General features: G+C 42.6%; 1 protein-coding gene across 2 annotated transcripts in view; it reads right to left on the reverse strand.

Moving 5' to 3' along the window:
* polr1b (RNA polymerase I subunit B) overlaps positions 1-7062 on the reverse strand; it is a 40172-nt gene extending 33110 nt beyond the window's left edge. Inside the window, exon 1 of one of the 2 annotated variants that reach the window (XM_088350487.1) lies at positions 7000-7062. In XM_088350487.1, coding sequence (XP_088206613.1) covers positions 7000-7023 — 24 coding nt within the window. In that variant the 5' untranslated portion in view covers positions 7024-7062. The other variant, XM_088350485.1, reaches the window with a different exon arrangement.
* Positions 7063-10336: the final 3274 nt, after the last annotated feature.

Consider the following 10336-nt stretch of genomic DNA (forward strand, 5'->3'; position numbering starts at 1 on the left):
TATAACATCTTTGTTAGTGTCAATAGATCCGTCCAGGCCAAAATCGATTGTCCTCGGTCTGAACAAATCCACCGACACCAACAGCAGCAAAACAAACACGACAATCTCAACAGCCATCAAGCATATTCACAATTTTTTTATATCTGACAATATGACGTGACGATATGACGTTTTAACATTTTTTCCTGACATTTTCACCATCAATTAAACAATTTCAGAGTTATTTTCTTTTAACAGTAGTTAACCAGCGTGTAAAAGGCAATACTATTGTGCAAGGGCATAGCTCTGCCATCCAACCCTCCCAAGCAGCATTTTTCCAGTCCTCTGTGTGGGTCCTCTCCCTTCTGCGTGGGTCCTCTCCCTTCTGGGTTCCACAACCCAGGCCGTTGCTGCCGGGACTCCCACAGTATAGCTCCGGCTCCCCCCTCCGGGTGGGTGCAGACGAGTCTTCTTTATGGCTGCGTCCTAGGCCCGCCGCTCGCAGATTGTATGGTATCTGCAGCCATTTGGAGCACAGCCACCGGGGGGATCTGCCTGCACCTCCATACCAGCAGGTTTCTGGAGGTCCAGATGGCGTCCTTGATGGCGGCGAGAGTGAGCCATTCCCTGGCAAAGTCGTTCCGAGGCCTCCTCGACCGACTCACCCCGTAAAGCACGTACTGTGCATCAGGGACCTCCCCTGCTGGCAAGTCCGGGAACTTTCCTAGTTGGTCGGCCATTGTCCACAAGACCTGGGCAGCGCTGCACTCACAAAAAAGGTGCCTCACCGACTCCTGGGCGCCACAGCCAGGTCGAGGGCACGTCGAAGTCGCTGACATTCCTCGGTGGTGCATTACGGCTCTGACTGGGAGAACTTCATGAGCCACCATCCATGACAAGTCTCGTAGTCTGTTTGGGAGGGCAGGATGATTCACGTTGCTCCAAACCGTTGTGGATTCGCCAAACGCAAGCCCCCGCACAGGGCTTACTGTAGCTCGCTCTTGCACAATAGCAATAAGGGCCCTGTGGTTTTGTAAAGTGTGACATTCTTGTGTTTCCAAATCAAACTTCTTCAAAAAATCCCGAATAAAGAGATGTGTTGGTGGCAAGTTAAATGAAACTGGAATCAAACGATTGTTTGGTACAAGCTTTAGCTTCCGCAAATATGAGCCCATCCAAAACCGGGTCATTGCTTGACTTTTCGGGTTGTTGGGTGGGCCCACAAAGTGGTTTTTTGGTTTGAACAAATTTATTGACACTAATAACAGAAAAAACAATCATGACAATCTCAACAGCAATTAAGCACATTCACAATATTATATTTCAATATGACTTTTTTAACAGCAAGCACAATGTCACAATGTGAGGTTTGAACAACCCTTCTCGAAAATCTTAATAGCAATCAAGCATATTCACAATTTCATTATATAACATATTTGTTAGTGTCAATAGATCCGTCCAGGCCAAAGTCGATTATTTTTGGTCTGTGGTTTGAACAAATTTATTGACACTAAAAACAGAAAACAATCATGACAATCTCAACAGCAATTAAGCACATTCACAATATTATATTCCAATATTACGTTTTTAACAGCAAACACAAAGTGAGGTTTGAACAAACCTTCTCGAAAATCTTATTAGCAATCAAGCATATTCACAATTTCATTATATAACATCTTTGTTAGTGTCAATAGATCCGTCCAGGCCAAAGTCGATTGTCCTCGGTCTGAACAAATCCACCGACACCAACAGCAGCAAAACAAACACGACAATCTCAACAGCCATCAAGCATATTCACAATTTTTTTATATCTGACAATATGACGTGACGATATGACGTTTTAACATTTTTTCCTGACATTTTCAACATCAATTAAACAATTTCAGAGTTATTTTCTTTTAACAGTAGTTAACCAGCGTGTAAAAGGCAATACTATTGTGCAAGGGCATAGCTCTGCCATCCCACCCTCCCAAGCAGCATTCTTCCAATCCTCTGTGTGGGTCCTCTCCCTTCTTCTTGGGTCCTCTCCCTTCTGGGTTCCACAACCCAGGCCGTTGCTGCCGGGACTCCCACAGTGTAGCTCCGGCTCCCCCCTCCGGGTGGGTGCAGACGAGTCTTCTTTATGGCCGCGTCCTAGGCCCGCCGCTCGCAGATTGTATAGTATCTGCAGCCATTTGGAGCACAGCCACGGGGGGGATCTGCCTGCACCTCCATACCAGCAGGTTTCCGGAGGTCCAGATGGCGTCCTTGATGGCGGCGAGAGTGAGCCAGTCCCTGGCAAAGTCGTTCCGAGGCCTCCTCGACCGACTCACCCCGTAAAGCACGTACTGTGCATCAGGGACCTCCCCTGCTGGCAAGTCCGGGAACTTTCCTAGTTGGTCGGCCATTGTCCACAAGACCTGGGCAGCGCTGCACTCACAAAAAAGGTGCCTCACCGACTCCTGGGCGCCACAGCCAGGTCGAGGGCACGTCGAAGTCGCTGACATTCCTCGGTGGTGCATTACGGCTCTGACTGGGAGAACTTCATGAGCCACCATCCATGACAAGTCTCGTAGTCTGTTTGGGAGGGCAGGATGATTCACATTGCTCCAAACCGTTGTGAATTCGCCAAACGCAAGCCCCCGCACAGGGCTTACTGTAGCTCGCTCTTGCACAATAGCAATAAGGGCCCTGTGGTTTTGTAAAGTGTGACATTCTTGTGTTTCCAAATCAAACTTCTTCAAAAAATCCCGAATAAAGAGATGTGTTGGTGGCAAGTTAAATGAAACTGGAATCAAACGATTGTTTGGTACAAGCTTTAACTTCCGCAAATATGAGCCCATCCAAAACCGGGTCATTGCTTGACTTTTCGGGTTGTTGGGTGGGCCCACAGCGTTTTGGAAGTGGAGAGAGACATATTTGCTTCCCAGGAAAAGCTGGAGGTCAGGCACTCCTTTCCCCCCTTTTTCCTTTTTCTTTTTCATTGTATCTCTTTTTATCCTTTCCCACTTTGAGCCCCAGACAAAGCGAAAGATGGCTCGGTCCAGTTGTAACAGCACATTTCTTTTAGGCATAAAAATTAAACTGATTGACAAAAGCATTGGGAGGATGATCGCTTTGATGATTAGGACCTTCCCCTCAATTGTCATTTTTCTTAGTGATCAAAAAACAAGTTTTTGCTTAACTTTCCTTGTCACGTCATCCCAGTTGGTCTCGCCTCCTCCATCCGCATTGAATTTTATCCCTAGGATTTTCTGGTCTGTCTTTAACACCGTCAGCGGGAGTCCTGCCTTTTCTGTCTCTTTCCACATTCCATAAAACTTCACTTGTGATTTTTCTCTATTTAGCCTTGACCCAGACGCCCTCCCAAACAGGTCAGTCAAGTCAAGGGCTCTTCCAACAGATGCGCGGTCAGTACATAAAATATTAAAATCATCCATGTACAAAACACACTTGGTAATTTGTCCCCCACTTCCTGGGATATTGATGCCTTCGACAAATCTATCTTTTCTTAACATTTGTGCCAAAGGTTCAATGCAAAGAACATAGAGAAGGGGAGACATAGGGCAACCTTGACGTACACCGCAGTTGATCTCGATTGCTTCCGATAAATTCCCGTTAATCATGAATTTGCTGTAGATGTCTCGGTATAGCAGTCCTACCCACTTGATGTATTTTTGGGGAAAACCACATTTTTGCAATACCCTGAAGAGGTATTGGTGCGAGACTCGATCAAAGGCTTTTTCAAAGTCTAGGTTTAGGACCGCTAGTCGCATGTTTCTGTCTCTCGCATAACAAATGGTGTCACGGATCAGCATGAGACTGTCGCTGATCTTCCTTCCCACAATGGCACAGGTTTGGTCTGGATCAACCAAGTCTCCCAAGACAACAGACATTCGTGTTGCTAGAAGCTTGCTGAAAATTTTACAGTCCACGTTTAAAAGCGTTATGGGTCGCCAGTTTTTTAAGTCAATTTTGTCTCCTTTTTTGTGCAATAGAGTAACTATCCCTATTCTGAAACTGTCTGGCATATGGTCTCGACTGGAAAATTTGTTAAAAACAGTTAACAGATCTGGTGCTAAAATATCCCAAAAAGTCCGGTAAAATTCGAGGTTGAGTCCGTCCTCCCCGGGTGATTTGCCTTTTTTCATAGTCTTTATGCAATCATTCAGTTGGTCTTGGGTAAAGTCCGATGTTAAAAAGGGGTCTTGACGCACTGATCTTGAAATATGATCTAATACATGCCCCATTTCATTCTCATGTGTTTCTTTCTTTTCAAATAATTTTTTGTAGTAGTCTTCGACCAATCTGGTTATTTCACTACTTTCCTTTGTTATTTGCCCGTTTTCGTTTTTAAGTTTAAAAAGCCCCTCATTTTTGCTCATAATTTTTTTTTAAAAAATAGCGTGTACATTTTTCCCCTTCTTCTATTTCTCTTTCTCTGCTTCTTATTATGATGCCTTTGCTCTTTATTTCCACCAAAGCGTTTAGTTCTTGTTTGGTCTCTTTGATTTCATCATTAAAGTCCATCCCCTTTTCTGTTAGGATGAAATAGCGTTGGAGTCTTCTTTGTAGTCCCGACATGCGTTTCATCTCTTTAAGTTTCTTGTTTTTCCCTGCATTTTTAAAAAAGGTCTGTGTTCGTTTCTTTGTCATTTCCCACCATTGTGCTCGTGAATCATACGAGTCTTGAAGGGTCTGCCAGTCTTTGTACAGCTCCCTGTATTGTGCGGCTAGAGCCTCATCCTCCAGCAGGGAGCAGTTTAACTTCCACAAACCCTTCCCAACAGTCATACCTGAAGGAAATGAGAAAGAGCAGGACAGTAGCAAGTGATCCGAAAAAAAAACTGGAATTAATCTTGCATCACTCTGTGCTAAACCCCTTGTAAATATGTAGTCTATTCGAGAGGCTCTGGCATTGTCACTACTGAACCAGGTGAAGCCCTCCTCTCCTGGATGTATGGATCTGAAACAGTCCACCAGTTTAAATGTCCGGCACATGTCTTGTAATAAAGTTGATGTTTTATCTACTTTAAACTCCTCATCGGTCCTCTTTCTATCCTTCCTACTTAGGATGCAATTAAAATCTCCTCCCACGATTAGTGGTTGATGGCCTAGCATATGCGACTGGATGTCCTCTAAAAGTTCGTACCTGAGTTGTCTGTCGGCATGGCCGTATATGTTAATGAGGTTAAAATCATTCCCTATATAAGAAAGTCTTGCTAAGATTGCGCGTCCGTCTCTCATCACAGTACTCCCCTTTATGATGAGTTGAGGGTTGTTTATTAAAATGGCTACCCCATCGTTACGGTTTTCATTCGAGCCACTCCATAATGACGGATATGGCCAAATCTCTTCCCACTGTTTATAATTTTTTAGAAAGGGGATGCAGCATTCCTGTAGTAAAAACACATCTGTTCTGATAGTTTTTAAGAACGATAAAACACTGTGAGCCTTAACCTTTGATCTCACACTTCTCACATTGATAGTAGAGAATGTAATGTTCATAATTGTTGTTAAAGTATTTAAACTAGTTAGACAAAACCGGGGGATCTGAGTCCATTCTTTGGTGATCATCGAGATCATCGAGAGTGTCACCTGTGTCAGACACATCACTTAAGAGTAGTACCTCATTTTGAGACTCACCGTGGAAAACTCTGGGACCCTCTGACTCTCTGTCTGTGGTTCCAGGTCTTCCCCTTTTTCTGGGTTAGGGGGTGAGCCAGAGGACCTATCAAGGGGTCTCTTACTTCCCTGCCCACAAAGGGTCAGATTTTTTCCCTCCCCGACTTCCTCCGTCTCAACTTCATACAGTTCCCTTGTGGGCTTATTCACCGGCAATCGGCTTTCTTCTAAATCTCTTATCTTTGTTTCTGTTTTTTTCACCACTCCCAATTTTGTCTTACTTTTACCCCTCTTTCCAGTGCCCGTATGGGTTTTTGGAGAGTCATTCGCCTTTTCGATTTGTTTGTCTTCTCCAAATCCCGGCAATGGCGTAGCAAACAAATTTGCTAATTTGGACTCTCTTCCAGGCCCTTCCTGATTAATATGTGTTTTCGGAGTGGCTGTTGCTTTTTCTATTCGTTTGTCATGTCCAAATTCAGGTATTTTATGAGAAATCGAATTAGAATTTCCAGGTTCTTCCTGTTTCAATTTTGATTCTCTGGTCTCTCCTCTGGTCTCTCCTCCAGGGGTTTTGGTAGGTACATCTGTTTTTTCAATTTGTTTGTCTTGTCCAATTTCTTTGTGCATTTCTTGATCAAATTCAATGGGTATTTCCATAACTTTATTCATTTCCTGTTCATCTTCATTGGGTATTTCTATAACTTCATTCATTTCTTGTTCATTTTCATTTTGTATTTCCATGACTTTATTAATTTCATTGTCTTTGTTATCTTTATTCATTTCATTGTCTTTGTGACATTTATTCATTTCATTATCTATGTTGTCTGACATCATTTCATTGTCTTTGTTGTCTTTGTTAACTGCCTTCCTAGCTTTCAATTTGTTAGCAAACGAATTCGGGCAGTTTCTAAAGAGGTGATTCGTTTCTCCACAGAGATTGCATTTTCTGCTATTGATACATTCCTCAAAGGAATGTCCAATTGTTCTGCACTTTCCACAAAAAATTCGATCACATACCTCAGCCAGATGCCCATGCTCACCACATTTGCGACAGATTTTCGGTTGCCCTTGATAGTGGATAAAGCCACGGTTTTCCCCCAGGAATATAGTCGACGGGAGTTGTTTCAGTCCCTGAAAGCCCTGAGGATCTTGCCGTAGTTGGACGGGTACCCTCCAGGCACCAGTCCAATAGCCTTTCTCACACCTCACCTTCATAGCCTGGCCTTTTACTGAGCAGTATCTACTCAACCAATAACAGACGTCATCAGCACTGATTATTTCACTAAACATTCTAACAATGACAATCTTGTTAGCATTATCAGTCAGCTTCTCCACTGTAAATCCAGAAAACTGGGACCTCACTCCCTCAAAGCGATTCCAAAACTCTTGATAAAGAGCTGCCGTTTCAAAACTCACATCAAAGCCTTTGCCAGAAGTCATTCTTATGACAGCATGTACCTCCTCCTTTTTAAACTTCAGAATCTTTTCAACAACATTCACTTAGGTTATAACCATACTTTTGAACCTTTGTTTAGATAATCGCACTTGTCACCCAGAACGTCTTTGATGTCACAAGGATGCCTTATGACGTCATTGCTGCTCCCCACGTTGTCATCTGAAGCGTTTTAGCAAGCATGTTGCTTCTAGTTAGCCAGTCGTGAACATTCCGCAGATAACTTTCCACGATTCATTATAATTGACAACAGAAACATACACGCAAATCTTTGTAATGTTTTTTAAAATCACATCACATCTCCCGGGAAACTCCTTGTGCACAGTGCGTTCCTCCAGTTCACATTCCTGAGACGTGCCGTTCAGGTGACGTCACAACGCCGTGTTGGGTTTTCACTGTCAACATTAAAACTTTATCCAATTCTATGTTTTACAGTGGTACACCTTTTTATGAATAATAATAATAATAATAATTTCCTTGTATTGTCATTCTGTGTAACAATGTACACAGAACGAAATGTCGATTGCACCTGACCCGTTGTAGCGAGCCGATGCAGCCGCAGCCAACAATGTCTGTACCTACAAAGGTTTTAGGTTGCAAAGTACCTGAATTGGAAAATATTGTCTCTAGTTTCAAAGGCGTTTCAGGCTACAAATTCTAAAATATTGTACAGTATGTGCTTTCATTCGCAGCTTCCAGAGTTTTACCTGGCAATCTGAAGCATATGCATTAATCCCAGCATACTCTTCCTGTCTCCTTCCCGCTCTGTAAATAGTCTACTCTATGGTACAGGTACGAAGAGCTATCATTCACAATAGACCCCACAAAATACATGCAGAAAAGTGTACAAGGAGAAAAGAAGAGGAAGAGACTTTTTCTGGCCATTGAAACAAAGCAAGAGATAATAGAAAGATATGAAAAAACACAACGCTGTGCAGGAGGAGTTCAGAGTATGCAGCCATCATTCCATAAGCTCGCATTAAAACATTTAGATCAAATTGAATGGTAACTCAGAATTTGTGGAGTTAAATCCCCCAGAGAATGTTCACAGTTCGTGCTATCACTCATTATGATGACGTCTGCCCCCGCATTTCTTACAGATTGTTGGAAGCCGGCAAAAGCAGACGTCATTGGGTCAGTTTGTCCAGAAACGCGAGGCAAAAATAAAAACAGTAAACAAAGTGGCCAGTTAAAACATAAAATAATATTTCTATTTCCTTATGTTGACCAAAACAGCAGGAGTATGAGCAGGAACATTTTTGTATGTTGAGCTGTGTTTTTAGAGCAATTTGCAAAAGTAACATTCCCAGTTTTGGGTGTACAGGTGCAAAGATCACATTTTAGGGACAACAATTTTTTCCAATTCCAAGACGGAACAAAAACAGACCTTTTCAAAAGCATCGTTGGTGTCATGATTACTGATGTGACTCACCTGTGCCCGCTCATTTGGCGCCAACCGTTGCTGATTCTGATTGGCACTCTGTCACTATTTGAACCCTGTCCTTTCAATCCCCTGTTGTCAGTCCATCTGCGAACCTCTGTGTATAATAGGCAACCCTTTTTCGACCCTGAATCTCACCGGTCCCGTTTTTGCTCCCGTCTGTCTCCGGCTATGACCCGTTTTGATCCTGACCACGTCTACTCTCCTGTTCTGGCTTACGACTCGTTTCCGACCCCGACCACGCCTTGCTCTCCCCAGTCCCGACTACCAACCCGTTTTTCCATCCCTGACACCGCCATCGCTAGTTAGGGAAGAGCCACTTCCGTGTTCGGATCACAATCCGAGTACGAGAGCGACTTGCTTCCCGCGTCCAGCGAACACCGGATCATGGCCGCAGCCCTTCCTCTTTCCTTCAATAAAACTCATGAGAAACGTAACGCAATTGGGTCCTGTATTTGTTCTGGTCCTGACAATTGGAGGCTATGGCTGCAAGCCATTAAAAGTACTGACTTGACCGAGGACCTTGTTAGGAATGTCCACGTTTTTGTTGCCCATTACCTATCTGGTACATTATTATAATTTGGTTTTGATTTTAGTACTTGAATGCCGAATGTTTGTGAACTATCATAAGTGTCAAGGAAATACTAAGTTTTAGCAACCTATGCCAATTATAGACTGTAAGTTTGCGACTACAGGTGCTAGCTTGTAGATCTTTAAAAATAATAATTACAACAATAATATTAACATTGTTACAAATAAATATTTTATACAACATATATTTATGAAATATATTAATGTATTGTTCATAATATTTATTGATTATTGTCGTTGGGTGCAAACAACAGAAAGTCAATTATTGTAAAGTTAGACTATAAATTAACTACCGTAAACAAGAACTAGCAATCTGAGCCACTGTTTTGAAAAAACAGGTCTTTATTTTGTTGACTTTGACCTTTAAAATAAAGTGAATATCTTGCTATCACATACTTTGTGCTTGTTTGACGTGTTACTATCTACGATCCACTTTTTTTTTTTTGTGTGTCAATCAGTTGGTATAAACTGTCATGAATGCTGGCGTTCGGCCTTAAATATGCCTTGTGGCTATATCACATTTGTTTAAGGCAGTTGTTCAGGAGGTAGAGTGCTCGTCCTGGGATCACGAGGTTGCAGGTTCAATTCCCGCCTCCTCCGTATTATATGTCGAAGTGTCCTCAGGCAAGATGCCCCAATAAGCAGGTAGTTTCCTTGTATGGCTATCGGTTTGTGAGTGTATGTGAATGGGGAGGTGTGAAGCACATTGTAAAGCGCTTCGTCGACTTGAAAAGCGCTATATCACTATCAATGCAGACCATTTACATTTTGTTTACAAAAAAGGAAAGGGGTCCACAGCCAGCGCTACAACCTCAAATGTCTTAATGGTCTTGAGCGATACTCTCAGTGTGATAAGCTCTTATCATATCAGCCCTCGCGGTCCCTGAGGTCCTCAGCTTATTGACTGTTACCAGGTGGAGGACCAAAACCTACAGTAAAGCAGCATTCAGCCACTTTGGTCCTCGTCTGCTAGAGGACATCAGATCCGTACGGGACCCTTGATATTTTCAAGGAGAGGCTGAAGATTCAATATGGCTTTTGATTGATCCTTTCTATTTTTGTTTATAATGTGTTTAACTTCTAATATTTTACTCTATAATATTTTAATTTTATTTAATACTTTTAATGGGTTTTTTTTGCAGTTGTTTTTATTTTTCATACTTATATTTCTGTGTTTCCTCATTTGGGGGTACCACACTGTTAGGGTGTGGTTAAATGACTGAAGATGCTGAGGCCATCGGCTGCCATCCCTATCAGTGTTGATAAGC

Source organism: Urocampus carinirostris, chromosome 12, assembly GCF_059441175.1.
Source record: "Urocampus carinirostris isolate Australia breed hairy pipefish chromosome 12, RoL_Ucar_1.0, whole genome shotgun sequence".
Taxonomy (NCBI): domain Eukaryota; kingdom Metazoa; phylum Chordata; class Actinopteri; order Syngnathiformes; family Syngnathidae; genus Urocampus; species Urocampus carinirostris.